Here is a 15,087-nt window from a genome sequence, read left to right on the forward strand (position 1 = left end):
GGGGTGAGGATGCAGATGTAGCATCCATTCTTTTCCCTTTGGACCACTTTTCAGCACTGTCATTACATAAGGGTTTACATTATTTGTTTAATGACGTGGACTCCACGAGGTGAGGGGTCGAGTCTGTTCATTACTCTATCCCTGTGCCTACAGCCATGCCAAGCACATAGTAGGTGCTCAGAAAATATTTAAGTGGGGTAAAAAAGGAAGGAAGGAAAGGTGGGAGAGAGAGGGAAATGGAGGGAGGGAGGGAGGATGTAAGGAAGGACGAAGGGAGGGAAATCTAGCTTACTCACTCTGTTTCCTTAAACACTATAAATTACTTAATAAGTCTCAGTGTCCTACCATCAAGGAAATCCCTAAGTGAATTCTGGTCCCTAAGTGAATTCTGGTGAGTTCTGTGGCTGCCCTGATCATGGTTGTGGAGTAGAGTGCGGGTAGATTTTGATGATCCCTCTAGGTTCAGTAAAAAATCATGTTGACCCTCCTGCATCATATCCATCTGCTATTTCCCAAACCCAGAACAGTTTTTTTTTTAATAGAAATTCACTATTTTGATAATAATGTGTTACTGATAAATCCTAATCTATCTCTCCTGTCTCACCTCCCCAGTCTTTCTCTCACTAAACATTGCTCACAGTCATTACTGTACACTTCATAATTATGGATGCTTGTTTGCTTGTTTACTGCGTCTCCTCCCTAGAGGATCCCTGAGGTCAGGGGCTTTGCTTTGTTTAAAGCTGGTTCTCCAGGGCCTTGAATGGTGTCTGTACACAGTAATGCTTCTTACGCATTTGTTGATTAAATGAATAAATGATTGGTTGAATGGCTGATTAAAGAAATGATTGAATGAATGAATGGGTGGATGATTAAACGAATGCACGATTGAATGGATGAGTGAATGAAAGAATAAAAAAGCTGGACTTTGGGGACAAATGCAGCAGGAAGGGCCAGCCCAGCGCACTCACTTGAGCGTCTCCAGGGCCTTCAGCTGAGGGAAGATGGCCGAGAGCTGGGCAACACCCTCATCCCCGATCTTGTTCTCACTCAGCGAGTCCAGGCTGCAGATGGAATCAGATTGGGGCCATCAGCCAGCACCCTGGAGGCCACCCGATTCTTCCCCACCCTCCAACCCAGCAGTGGCTTCCTCCCATGCTCCCACCCCTGGACACACCATGGCCAGATGCAGCTGCAACTCCGAGCATTTGAGAGCAAATCTTCATCACCTGGGACTGCCAGGCCAACAAGTGGACAGGGCCCTAACTACCCATGGACCCGAATCACTGTTTTCCTTCCTGGCAGCCCCATGAGCTGGAGCAACTTCCTTAACCTCTAGAGACCTCAGGTGTACAATGGGATCATGTTCCCCGACCCTGCCTCCCCGTGGGATTGCTGGGAGCAGCACATGAGGGGAAAAGAGTTTCGAAGATCTTGAAAGGATTCAACCTATTTTTATTGTTGGGGATTTCCTTCTGCCATCGCTTCCCTGCAGTGGGGGCATCTGGTCACTCACACCAGCCACACTGAGGAAGCAGCAGGACACAGAGAGAGAGAGAGAAAGGGACAAACAAGGCCAGGGTTTGGGGTTGTCAAAGCCCAGTGTCTCCAGGAGGGATTCCGGGGTCTATACTCACTCCAGATGCTGAAGGGAAGAAAAGGCCTCAAGGATCTTCACCAGTTTGGGAAAAGCCTGAGGGCCCAAGATGGGGCCCAGCCTAGAAGGCAAAGAGCAGAGTTAAGACCCTGAAGCAGTCATGGCCCCTCTACTGGACCCCACAGAAGGCAGGCCCATCTGAGGCCTTAACTACCCCCAGCTCCACCTGGTGGGACCCCAATCCCTTCTGCTTCAGGCACATTTCACAAAGCCCACTCAAGAGGCCATCTGGGCTCCCAGCTGGGGGCTCCCCATCTTTCATCTCTGAGTGGGGAGCCAGTTCTTACTCCTGCTGACATCCACATGCACCCTTCTCCCACCCTGGCCTGGGGAAGTGGTTCCCAAATGCTGGCCTGAGGACCACCACCAGTGATGAGAAAGATGGTTTACTTATTTGCCATTGCTTTTTAACAACAAATAGAACCATTTCTTGAGCACTTTTTATGTGCCAGGAACACACTGGACCCATCACTCAGATCAGACCTCATTTAATCCTCACAATGACTCTGAGCTAAGAGCACTTCATATCCCCATTTTACAGATGGGGAAACTGAGGCACAGAGAGGTTAATGAACTCATACAAGGTCACACAGCCTGGATGGACATTTAGGCCAGATTTTAAGAGAATGAGAAAAATAAAGACAACAGAGGGCTATTTTTTTTTTCTTTTCTTTGTTCCTTTTTTTTTTTTTTTTTTCTTAATTTTTGGCCATGCCACGCAGCATGTGAGATTTTAGTTCCCCGACCAGGGATCGAACCCACAGCCCCTGCCTTGGAAGTACAGAGTCTTAACCACTGGACCGCCAGGGAAGTCCCTGTTTTTAAAATATGGTTAAGTGTACTCAGTGTAAAGAAGAGTCTTTTATTCTGAAATTATATCCTTTGAACTTTTTTGACATTAAAATGTTCATTTTTAATAAAATTATGGTGTCAGCAGCAGTTATTTCACTTGTTTGAATGAACATACTTGATACAAATTAAAAGATGGTAACTGCACATAGTCACTGAAATTCACTCTGAAATATTCTCAGTCTTTGAAACCCCAAAGTCTGGGAACTACTAGCCTCAATGAAAGGTCACAGGATGGGAATCCGTAATCTGATTTGAATCTGGGCTCTACCACTTAGCTTCTGTGGGGCTTTTTGGGCAAATCCCTTAACCTCTGAGTCTCAATCTTCTCAAATTTAGCCCCAATCTTAGGAGGTTTTTGGAAAGATTAAGGAATTCATTTATCAAATATTGATTGCTTGCCTACTGTGTGCCAGGCCCAGCAAGCCCGTCACGCAGACAGCCATGAACAAAACAGACAAAAATCATTGCCCTCGTGGAGCTGACATTCCAGGGGGCAAGACAGATAATCAAAGAAATTGGTAAACTGTCTGGTGTGGGAGATAATTGATATAGAGAAAAGCACAGCGTGAGCAGGGCAGAACTGTACTTTTAAATACAGGAGTCAGAAAAGGCCTCTCTCACTGAAAACTAGAAGAAAGTGAGGGCGTGGGCCATGCTGATACCTGGGGAAGAGTGTCCTGGGTGGAAGGCACAGCCAGTGCAAAGGCCCAGGGGTCGGACCATGCCTAGTGAGGTTGAAAACCATTAAGAGGACCCACGTGGCTGGAAAGAGTGCAGGAGGCGAGGGTGAAGAGGTAAATGGGGGCTGAATCAGGGGAGAATCGTCCACCAGCAGAGCCCCTGCAGGGTTCTGAGCGGCTGAGGGGCCTAATCTACATGCACATGAGATCTACAGGGTGCCCGGCATGGTGGCTGCCAGTCTCACGCCCAAAATAGTCCTTTCCTTCCTTCCTTCTTTCCTCAGAACTTTCTCAGGGCTTCTGGCCTGCAGGTGGCTACTCTCCAGGTTCTGGGCTGTTCTACCCCACGGCTGCTGTTCCCCAGAGCACAGTTCCGACCTTGAATTAGGGGCTTTTTAAGCTAAAAATAATTCAAAGCCAGAAGGGGCCCTTGGTGATTGTTTTCATACAGTTCCTCTTTTCAGCAATATTTTTCACCTCTGCACAAATTTGGCCTCTTGTCGCTGTTCAAAAGAAGAAACGCTTGGCTTTTTCTGGGGCACAGGGGGAGCTGTGATCAGGAAGAGCAGACAGCTTGTGGGTGACCAGCTGGGGACCTTGGACAAGTTACTTAACCTCACTAGACCTCAGTTTCCTCATCTGTAAAATGGGGATGATAATGACTATCTCCCAGAGTGGCTCTTGAAATTAATAAGATTATGGCACTGAGTACACTGTAGTTGTTTAATAATTCCTTCTTAATCGTTGGATGATTTTAGATCCCTAACAAGGACCTACCATGAATTTAACTTTTTTGTTTGTTGGAGCAAGAGCCAGGCTGACCTGACATTTGTGACTTTGGACAAACAATTTACACTCTCAAGGCCTCAGTGTCTGCTTCTGTGCAGTGGGGAGATAATATCTCCACCCAGCATGGTCCATTCCTATTTCTTTGTCAAGCTTCAGTGCTTCAGTCTCCTCTTCCAGGAAGTCATCTTGACCTCCCCTAAGTCTTCACGCTCACAGCCCTTGAGTTTCTGGCCACTAATCACAGCAGGTGGTAATTGTCTATTTACACTGGACAGCAAGCTCATTGAGAACAGTGGCCTCGGTCATATGAGTAGGTCTGTCGAATGAGTGGATGCGAATGAGTATGTTCACCAGCAAATGGGCAAGTTAGCTTCACCCCCGAGAACCTCCAGGACTAGCCCAGACCGGCCATGCCCCAGCTGCTGGAAGCTGGTTTCCAGAGTGGTGGGGCAAGAGAGTAAGAATGATCCTGAGGACCCATCTCCATTCTGGTGGCACAAGCCCAGCTAATGCCAGAGGAGAAACCTCGTGGGGACCCGAGACAATTTACCCCTTTGCTTACGCAAACTCCAGCTTCTTTAAGTCTCGGATGGCAGGGAGTTCCCCAGGCGTGTCTTCAGAGGAACTTCTTGTCCTGGAGAGAACGGGCAATGTTAGGGAAGAGCTGGCTCCTCACCTGTCATGGAGTCCCCTCCTAGGGGGGACGCCTGCCCCAGTGCCCAAAATTCCCCAGAAGGACTGCCTTCCTTGGGCTACTGTTGTCCCCTTGTTAAAAAGAAAAACCTCAGGACAGGATATTATTAAGGCATTACTGTGTGTTTCACGGAAAAGAGCCTTAGAGGAGGCATTACCCACACCCATCCCAGACAGCGCATAGTAGGTGCTCAAACAATGTATGATGAAGGAATGAGGGAAAGACAGTTGCTCTGTGGTCACGTTTCCTCTGCCCTTTGAACCTTAGACCTCTGCCATCTAGAAAATGGGAATGATACTGGTCCTGGCTGCCTCGAAAGGTGGCCATAGGTGTCATTTGTGTTACTAGATACAGAAGGCAGCTTATGAACTCTTAGCAGGAGAGAATATCTCCTTGGCTTTAGCTGAGAAAGAATTGGGTACATGATGGCAAGTTCTGAAGTGGACAGAGTGATAAATCTTAGGGACTCTGCCTGGGTGGTGACTGCAGTGAGAGATTTTGGATGGTCATTGGCTGGCGGGGAGCAGGGGAGGTCCCCCCAAAAGAGGAAGAATTGTTAATAGCAAACTTAATATTAGGTCCTGCATGGTCTGGACCAACTCCCATGCCCTTTCCCTCTCACCTCTGGATCTGCACGAGGTTGCCCAGGTCTTCCACATCCTTCATGGATTCAGCCTTGAAAGGCTCAATGGTGAACTTCTCCTTCACTGCTCGGAGTAACTTGGCCTCCCCATGCTGCTGTAGGGACTCCCACAGCTCCACTGTGTCACTCAAGGCAGCCCTGTGGAGGAAGGGCTTCAGACCCAGTCATGGTGACTGAGCTAGACCATAATGTGGGGGGTGGGGGGGTGGCGGCTCCATGAAGGGACCTCCTACCTATTCAGATATTTTCCTTCCTCAACTTAACCCCTGCTTCCTCTAGAAAGTTTTCCGTGACCACTCAAGCCCTTATCAATTCCTCCTTTTTCTCAACTCTCCCAGTGGTTTTATTTCCCTTTTTGCTTTGGCTACCAGGAAGCTCAGTGCTAAATTCTCAGTTGAACCACTACAATGGTGTAGACCTTACAGCTTGGGTGCAGTATGCTTAGGGGGAAGGTGGCAGAGATTCTCTGGAGATTAGGCTTAAATGATCAAACAGATCACTGAAGGATTTAGATTCCTTAATTTAAATTAAGGAACATTGACTTCATCCTGAGGGAGGTGGGGTGCCTCTGAAAGATTGTAAGGAAGGATGGAATATGATCAGATGCAATTTCTAGGGAGATGTGTGCTGATGGTTGAATATAAAGTGGCGTGGAAGAGGAGAATGGAGGCAGGGAGGTCAGGGGAGGCTATGGCTTTAATCTAACCATGACAAAACGGTGGCTTGATCAGGGGATGGAGAAAAGAAAACAAATTCAAACCCAGGTCAGTCTTAGATTCTAGACGTGGCCCAGCGCCTGTCATAAGGCCAGCCTTCTAATAATGGTTGAAAGAATGATGCTGGCTGTGTGACCTTGGGCAAGCTACCGTACCCCTCTGAGCCTTGGCTTCCTCATCTTAAAAAAGGATAGAATCACTTCTGCCCCCATCTGGCTGCCATTCATGCTAAATGAGACCCCACAGAGTCAGCACTGGGCACAGCACCAAGACCGCTGTAGGTGCCCAAGGCAAAGAAGCCCACTCTCCTGCCCCCGGCCCCCACCTGAAATGGGTGACACAGCTGAGTCCCACGAGGCTCCCCAGCCCAGAGGGGTCAACGCCAGTGCTGCGGAGGTCCAGGGAGAAGTCTCGGCCCGCCGCCTCCAAGGCGCTGCCCAGCACGTGGGTGTCGGGAGGTGTGAGCCGGGTGCCCAGGAACGAGAGGTGGGCCGGGAGCCCCTGCAGCACATGCTGCCAAAGCCCAGCATCCAGCGCCTCGTGGGCGCAGTGCAGCAGCTCCAGCAGCCGCCCCGCCTTCAGCGTCCCAGGCTGCAGCCGCTTCAGGTACCTGGTGAGCACCTTCTGCTTCCTGTCCGCTGCGGTGGAGCCCGCCAGCCCTGCCAGGGCTCCCAGGCAGCAGGCACGAGGCTGGAAGACCAGCCCGACCAGAAAGCGCGGCACGCCCTCCAGCCAGTTGTCATAGGGCCTCTTCTTCCTCGGGGTCAATGCCAAATACTGCGGCAGCTCCTTGTCCTTGATTTCGCTGCTCAGAGCCAACCACACGGCCCCCAGGAAGCATTGCAGGAGGAAGCTGGAGAAGGCCAGCTTGGTCTCCGGGGCCCCCGGGGTGGGCTGCACCAAGCCTTGGGCCACAGCCCAGACCCTCACCTCGGCCGATGGGAACTGGCCCTCCCGCAGGCTGCTCTGGTGACCGCGGCCCAGCTCCCAGGCCAGCCTGGCCAGTCCCACCAGGGCCCCTGGGGGGCTGTCACGGGCTCCTGGGCCTAGTAAGCCAACATAGAGGCCCGTGAGCGTGGAAGGCAGCTGGGCCTCATCACCTAGCTCCAGGAGGGCCTCCAAGAGCTGGCACACGGCCCGGCACACAGTGGGGCTATGGCTGTGACTCAGGAGAAATGGCTGGGACTGGAGGAGCGCCAGGGCTCTCTTTTGGTGCTCGGTGGTCCCCGAACACTCAAAGTAGCGCATCACATAGGTCTCGGCCTGCTGGGCGGAGAAGCCGGCCACTTCGAACAGAACGTCGGCCTTGCTCAGGCTCTGGGCCAGGCGGCCCCGGGGCCGGGCTGCAAGCAGCAGGGTGCAGCCGCTCAGCAGCTTGCGCTGGAAGAGGCCTGCCAGCAGCCCCCGGAGGGAGCGGGCTTCTGCTGAAATGGGTCCGCCCGTGCTGTGCAGGAAGCCGTCTTGGGCTTCGAGCTCCTCGAAGGCATCCAGGATGAGCAGAATGCGGTCGGGCCTCCTCAAGATGTAACTGAAGACCTCGTCGTCCACTGACAGTGGCTGTGAACCCAGGGAGAAGAGCAGATCCTGCAGGCGGTAGGTGTCCCCCGGACGGTCCAAACAGTGGCAGGGGATGCAGAAGATAAAGTCGTACTGTGGCAGCTGGCCGCAGGCCCAGGCCCAGCTCACGGCCTGGACCCAGTGACTCTTCCCCTGTCCTGCTTTGCCCAGCACGGCGATCACCTGCGTCTCACGTGGCCGCCGGTGGTTGCTAGAGGCCAGCAGCACCTCGCCCAGACTTCCTCGGGCCGGCTGCCGCTCTGCCCAGTCCAGGGTGGTCAGCTCTCTGTCCTGGCTTTTGCCGCCGCTCCTCTCCAGCCTTACCCTCACCAGGTCCACCTCCACCAGGATGCCTTCCGGGCCTGCGGGCTTAGCCTGGTACTTGTTCCGTAGCGAGCAGTAGAATTGTTCCACACTCTCTGCACATGTCAAAGGGTGGGGGGTGGGGGAGGGGAGGATGCTAGTGGCAGGACTGGCCACTGTGAGGGCAGCAGAGTGGCCAGCCCGGCCACCGTCAGTAGCTTGTTCACGCATTCGTCAAAGTCTTCCCCGACTGCCTTCTTGATTAGCTGCCTCCTTCAATTACCCAGACACTCATTCATTCATTCCTACACCCATTCATTCACTCATCTTCTCACTTGATTATCTGTCCACTCTTTCATTTACTCACTAACCTTCTTCTTTTGTTCACTGACCACAGGGAGGTCATGGTGGGGTTGGTGGTGTTAAGAGTTAGGATAGTGGAATCCAGGTTTCTGGTTCAAGTTCCAGCTCCACCACTTATTACTGTTACGTTGAGCATGTGATATACCCCACTAGCCCTCAGTTTCCTCATCTGTAAAATGGGGATCATACTGGGGTTGTTTATGACTTTGTTTGTTTGTTTTGGCCACAAACAATCCCGGGAGGCATGCGGGATCTTAGTTCCCTGAGCAGTGATTAAACCCGCACCCCCTGCAATGGAAGCGCAGAGTCTTAACCACCGGACCACCAGGGAAGTCCCTGTTTACAACTTTAGTGATTGACTACATCTCATGTGCCTGGAAGTGTACCTGGAACAGAGTCAGACTCAGTCGTCTGGCCGTTCTCTCAGCTGCCCTTTCATTCCCACCTTCCATCTCTCCCACACCCATCATCCACTCCTGCCTTCACCCACTCTCCCAATCACCCACCCTTCCCTGTTTCATTCTCTCAGCCTCACAAACAAGACGTCAACACCTAGCATGGGCTTACGAGGGGCAGGTCCTCAGTAAATGTTGCTCTAAGTGTAGGTATAACTGGCAGAATGAATGCTGAGATGGCGGGATCAAATGAGCAAGTGAATGAATGAATGAGCCAACAAGTGAGGGATTGAATAAGTGTTGGGTGAATGAGTGACAGGAAGCCTCCAGCACCCAGGCAGAGGGACCCTGCCACCACTCACCAGGCCACTTGGGAAGCTTGCTGGATGCCTCGTGAGCTGCTGGGCATTGGGTGGTGGACATCTCATCCTCTGGAGGGGAAGAAGCCAGTGTCAGAGTTAGGGTGAGGGGCGCCCCAGGGACCTCCCTCCCTCTGGGGCATCAGTCCTCTGAGTATCGCAAGGTCAGAGCTGACGTGGGCTGAGTCTCCGCAAGACGGAGGTTACCAGGTGGTGACCCGAGGCTGTATCCTGCTCAAAGATGTCTTTTTTTGGCCAGCTGTACTTTTAAAATTTTCACCAGTGTTTTAAAAATCACAATATCTATGTTAAAATCAAGATCTCCAGGGCTTCCTTGGTGGTGCAGTGGTTGAGAGTCCGCCTGCCGTTGCAGGGGACACGGGTTCGTGCCCCGGTCCGGGAGGATCCCACATGCAGCGGAGCGGCTGGGCCCGTGAGCCATGGCCGCTGGGCCTGCGCGTCCGGAGCCTGTGCTCCGCAACAGGAGAGGCCGCGACAGTGAGAGGCCCGCGTACCGCAAAAAAAAAAAAAATCAAGATCTCCAGATTCTGCTGACAATTCAGAAGATCTGGCTGCATTGAGCCTGTTTTCCTGCCATGTAACAAGATGGTGAAGGCTGGTGGCCCTGTTTAGGTTTGGCATGGATTCTCCAATTGTTCCCCTCACCAACCCTCCCATGTATCCCCCCTCCCTGGAGACCCTCCCTGCCCTGTTTTACACAAAAACACAACTTGCCCGTGTCTGCAGGCAGCTCTGTTTGTGGACCTCATTGTCTGAGGCAATCCCTTCCCCCAGGGCCTCAGTTCTGCTTCCAGTAACTCTCACAGGTCCTGCTGATTCTTACCTGTTAGGTTTGTACGGGAGGTCAGGGCTGGTTCAGGCATGCTGGGGAGGTCAGCTGCCGATGGGGCAAAGGGGCTGGTGGAGCCGGGCCGGTCTGGGGACTTCGGGAGGCTGTGGACAGCTGTGCTGCTGGAGGCGGGTGTTTGGCTGGCCTGGGGCATCTCACCTACATGGGGAGGGCAAGGAGTTCAGAAACAACACGGAGCCCAATTGGGTCACCCCCTTCCCAAATCAGGCTGTAGGGCTGGGGGTCTGGGGAAAGGTGAGGGGAACTTCCAGAGGAAGAAATTTCAGGCCGAAGTTGAGGAAAGAGCTCTGGAGTTACAACTAGGCTCCCAGAGCCTTGGTTTTCCCATCTGTGAAATGGACACAATCAGCTCATAGGGAGCTTAGGGCAAGTGCTATACAGCACTTTTCCCACTCTGTGGTCAGTACTCATTTTCCTGGATGCCCAGAACACCCTCTTGCTCCTGGGGCACCAATGCATTATACAAAAACTGGCATGCAACCTTCAAAAGATGCTCTTGAATTGAGTGGAAGTATCCCCCTTAGCCTCATTCTCTCTCCCATCCCTTAGAGACCAACATGCCTTCCCTTGGACAATTCACAACCTTTCAATGTGGCAGGTCAGCAGGGACCATTTTACTGACCTGGAAACAAGGCAATTCAGAGAAAGCTATGCAAGGATGCATACCAAACTGTTCACAACGGTATACTAAAAGAGTGGGGGAGAGACTCAGTAACTCTTGTAAGTACCTCTTATTGCTTGGTTTGTTAATGAGCATGCACTGATGTTGTCCTTTTATTTTAGGTTTTCTTTTTTGATGTGGACCATTTTTAAAGTCTTTATTGAATTTGTTACAGTATTGCTTCTGGTTTTGTTTTGGTTGTTTGGCCATGAGGCATGTGGGATATTAGCTCTGAGACCAGGGATCGAACACACACCCCCTGCACTGGAAGGCAAAGTCTTAACCACTGGACTGCCAGGAAAGTCCCGATGCTGTGATTTTAAAATATAATAAAGTTTAATTTTTTTTGATAAAAAAGGAGAAACTAAGGCTTACTCGGGGAAAGTGACCCAAAAAATGCCACTTAGCCACTTGGTGTATCACTCACCCAGACCATGTTGGGGAGCTCTGCTCCTCCGCTTTGATTTTTGGGAAATGGGGACAGAGATGGGTGTTCTGGGGAAGGAGGATCATGAGAAGGTGCTAGGCTAAAACTGCCAAATATCTGGGACAGGGGTGGGGTGGAGGGGGGATGGGATCAGGGAGTAGTCAGGTCACAGGCAGAGGGGGTGGGGAGCCCGGCCTCGCATACTCACCTTGGTAGATGAGTATACTGGAGACCCCTGTCCCAGCCCCTGAGATTTGCCAGAGCCCCTGGGGCAGAGTGGAGAGAGTGGGGATGATCTGGATGGGTCCAGCAGGGAGACTCAGGCAGCTCAACAAGGAACTGGAAGGGGGCACTGCAAGAGACAAAGGCGGTGAGGTGGGATTCTCCATTAACATCTTAATTAACAGCTGACTCCCTTCTAAAGGGCTCCAGTCTTCCAGAGAGCCGCAGCTGTGTCTGCTTGCCTGTGGTGGTGTTGCTGGCACAGAGAGGGTGCTCAGTTCCCGGTTGATGAAAGCATAGGGCTGGCGGGTGAATTCCCTAATTGGCGGGGATTCCCTGCTGTGTCTCCTAGGAATGTGTTTCCTTCCAGGGCATGTTTTCTGGCACAGACTGGGTTGATGGGGACATTGAGGATGGCATTGGCTGGGACAGAAGTGGGGGACACTAGTAGGGGGAGGAATTCCTGTCCCTGGTGGCTCCTGCCTCTGGGGAGTGGGGAAGCCCACCCTCTCCAAGCCCCCTAACATACCGGTGTCCTTCAGCTGGGTCTGGCTGGATGCTGGCTCCTTGTTGAACAGAGCAGGTGGTGACGGGCAGGGCTGAGCTGAAGAGTCACTCACTAGCCCCACCAGGAAAGCACCAGTCACCACGGGCATGGCTAGGGGCTCAGCTGTGAGGAAGGGCCAATGTTAGAGGCTGGGTGAGATCTGGGTGGGTGCTTGCAGGGGCCTTCCCAGGGTAGGGAGCGCTCTGGGAGCAGATCTCTACTGGCAGTGGAAGGAAACTCCTGTCCTCTTCTCTGCCCTGGGTGAAGCTGGTTTTATCAGCGACTGCTCTGTGTCAGGCAGCCCTCTACCCCCAGCCTCCTCTTTGTGACTGGGCCCTGAGAGCTTCCTGCCATGGAGAGCTACGGGTGGGACAGACCTATGAATAGGCTGTTAGCCCAGGCCCCTACCAGCTTCTACAGCCAGTCACTGATCCCCCGGCCCCCTAAGAGGCCCCAAGCACTGCCCATCAGACTGGGGCAGGAGTTTATCTCCTCCATTTAATTGGGAGCCCTAGGAGGGTGGAGACTTGCCTCCCCCATCAGATTGGGAGCTCCCTGAAGACAGAGACTATTTCTCCATCATCCTGGGGTCTTCGTGGACAGGGTCCCTGTCTTCTCCATGAGATTAGAACTTTCTGAGGGCAGGGACCAGGCTTCCTCCATCGGACTATGAGGATTTCATTCCTCAGTCTGTCCCCGCAGAGGGGCTGGTTGCCCAACCTTTGCGATAACAACTGAGTGGGAGGGGAGCGGGACTGATGTGTATGGGGGAAGAGGCTCACTGAGGCATGGGGGCTCTACGGAGGGTGGGAGGGCGCTGGGTCACTAGCTGATCCGAGGTGACTCTGCACTCTGAAAGGAGACATGTGGCCTGGAGGGGCAGTGGAACTAGGTGGTGGTGGTAGGGTGGGGTCTCAGTTCTGACTCAGAGTTAAGAGGAGGGAGGTGTTAGGGGAGAGGCTTTGTAGGAGGAGCTGAATCTCCCAGCAGTCCCTGAACTTCAGAGCACGGGCTATGGAATCGTGATCTTGGTTTGAATCTCAAATCCACCTCTCACTTGCTGTGTGATCTCAGAGAAATGGCTTCACCTCTCTGAGCCCCGGCTTTCAAATGCCAGTTTACATGCGGGCCTGAGGAGGCCCTGGCTTTCCTGCCCATCAGTCTCCCAGGACCCACCCGCCTTGCTCACCTAGCTTCCTGTGCTTCAGATCCACAGGCAGCTCCTCTGGGAAGGCTGCAGAGAGAACACTATGGTCATCAGCCCCAGGGAAGGGGTATTCCAAGCCAGGAGGGGCTTGTGGACCCCAGCAGGCCCTATAGAATTGCCTTAAATGGCTGGGAAGTGGCCTTGGGGGTCCCTTTCCCTCCCCAGCCCCCAACAATTTCTGCCCCTACTCATTTGCTTGAGCCCAAACTCCATCTTGAAGCACCCAGGACAGTGAGGCACTGGGAGAGGCAGAGCCACAGAGGGGACACAAGATGAGTTTGAGTTTTAAAAAATAATACTAAAAATTAAAAAAACCCTGCTTTTGGTCCCTTCCTAGCTGTGTGTCTCTGCAACACAGCCTCTCTGAGCCTTTGATCTCTCATCTGTGAAATGGGGGCAGTGATTCCCACTTCGCAGGAATGCATTGGAAATCAGTTGAGTGAATATCAAGCATGTAACACATTGAGAAAACCCCTATGTGTCCCTTAGCAAGAGGCTGATGAACCAAATTATGGTTGATTATGTGAAATACCACACAGCCCTAAAAATAACAAGGATGCTGAAGGACATATGGGGCAGTACTGGTGTCTGCAATTTACCTTGAAGTGTTCTAAAAATAAAATGGTTGGATGGGTGGATGAATAGAGGGATGGCTAGAGATGTGTTAAGACCACTATAGCCAAACACTGATGGTAGAATGGAAGTGATGGGTATATGGTTGTTTGTAGTACAACTCTTTCATCTTTGCTGTATGTTGAAATTTTTCATAATAAAATATTAGGGAAAATGTTTATGAAACGAAAAGAAAGGAAGAAAGAAGGAAGGGAAGGAGGGAGGAAGGAGAGGAGGAAGAAGAATAAAAGAGAAAGAGAGGAAGAGAAAGAAAGAAAGAAAGAGAGAGAGAGAGAGAAAGAGAGAAAGAAAGGAAGGAAGGAAGAAAGGAAGGAAAAAAATAGAAAGAAAGGGAAATTCCTGGAGGCAGGACCATGTGTTTTCCATTAGTGCTAAGAAAATAACCTCCCAGACATGTTAAAAGAAGAAAGAGTGTAGGTAAAATGTGGTCATTTGTGTGAAAAAAAATTTTTTTTTAAGAGCTGGCTTTTAGACAAATAGAATATTCCTAACAAGACTAAAAGGGCACTGGCAACATAGTTTGTCTTCAGGGAGGGATAATGAGGGACTGGGGGAAAAGGATGGGAGGAAGATTTTTTTTCACTGAATATTTTTTACACATTTTGAATTTTTATGCCATGCACCTGTTTACCTGTTCAAATTAAATAACTAGGTACAGGGTTTACACATGGTCTGGCACATAGTAAGCTTTTGATTAACTGTTAGGCCCATTTTATGGAAATTTTCATTCAGTGGATATTTATTGAGGTGCTCCTGCATGCCAGCCATGTGCCAGGTGCTGGGGGTGTAGTAATAAGAAAGACAAGGTCCCTGTCCTCACAGTGGGGGAACTAAGCAAAAGGCAATAAATAAAATAAGTCCAAATTGTGACAAGTGCAACAGTGAAGGAGAGACACAAACAAGGTGAAAATAAGTGAGGTAATTTATATGGAAAAAGTTGGTCTAGGAAAGCCTTCAGGAGGAGGTGACATGCTGGCCAAGACCTAACAGATTCCCAAGCCCACCATGGGAAGGGGGAGCACATTCCAGATAGAGAGAACAGCAAGTACAAAGGCCCTGAGGCTGAAAAGGATACATGGGTTACAGGAATGGAAAGAAGCCAGTATGGCTGGAGCATGGTGGGTCATAGTGAGTTAGGAGAGGTGGGAAGGGCCAGATCAAACAGCCCTTGTGTTATGTATTTTGTAGCCATTGGAGGGTTAGCAGGGCAGCAAAATGATCTGATTTGCATTTAAAAGTCCACATTGGCTGCCGGGTAAAGACAGATTAAGGAGGCAGGGAGACTGACCAGGAGGCTCAGAGAGATGCAGGTACTTGCCCAAGTTCATATAGACTATAAACAGCAGATCCAGGATTCAAACCCAGATCTTGCTGGGAAAAAACTGTGCTTGAAGAGACCTCCCTTAAATACAGGGGTGACAACTAAGGATGGAAGAGAAGCCAGAGCCCAGAGGTCCTTTCGGAAATGGCAATCAAAACAGCCAGAGGTAGAGACCCATCAGGAGAGGGGCCAT

At 51.2% G+C, this 15,087-nt stretch overlaps 1 protein-coding gene across 11 annotated transcripts in view; it reads right to left on the reverse strand.

Moving 5' to 3' along the window:
• Positions 1-15,087, reverse strand: part of CIITA (class II major histocompatibility complex transactivator) — a 48,088-nt gene that overhangs the window by 5,299 nt on the left and 27,702 nt on the right. For 9 of the 11 annotated variants that reach the window (XM_022552349.3, XM_022552355.3, XM_089896163.1 and 6 more), the window contains 10 exons: positions 12,923-12,967; positions 11,716-11,856; positions 11,173-11,316; positions 9,850-10,014; positions 9,009-9,077; positions 6,354-8,004; positions 5,292-5,450; positions 4,538-4,609; positions 1,635-1,715; positions 969-1,061 (listed from right to left, as the gene is read on the reverse strand). In XM_022552349.3, the coding sequence (XP_022408057.2) occupies positions 969-1,061; positions 1,635-1,715; positions 4,538-4,609; positions 5,292-5,450; positions 6,354-8,004; positions 9,009-9,077; positions 9,850-10,014; positions 11,173-11,316; positions 11,716-11,856; positions 12,923-12,967 (2,620 nt within the window). The remainder of the gene's footprint in view (positions 1-968; positions 1,062-1,634; positions 1,716-4,537; positions 4,610-5,291; positions 5,451-6,353; positions 8,005-9,008; positions 9,078-9,849; positions 10,015-11,172; positions 11,317-11,715; positions 11,857-12,922; positions 12,968-15,087) is intronic. The other 2 variants (XM_089896161.1, XM_089896159.1) reach the window with 2 other exon arrangements.

The sequence above is a fragment of the Delphinapterus leucas genome, chromosome 15 (genome assembly GCF_059928025.1).
Source record: "Delphinapterus leucas isolate spDelLeu-1000000601 "Yukka" chromosome 15, BTC_Dleu_Yukka2, whole genome shotgun sequence".
Lineage (NCBI taxonomy): Eukaryota > Metazoa > Chordata > Mammalia > Artiodactyla > Monodontidae > Delphinapterus > Delphinapterus leucas.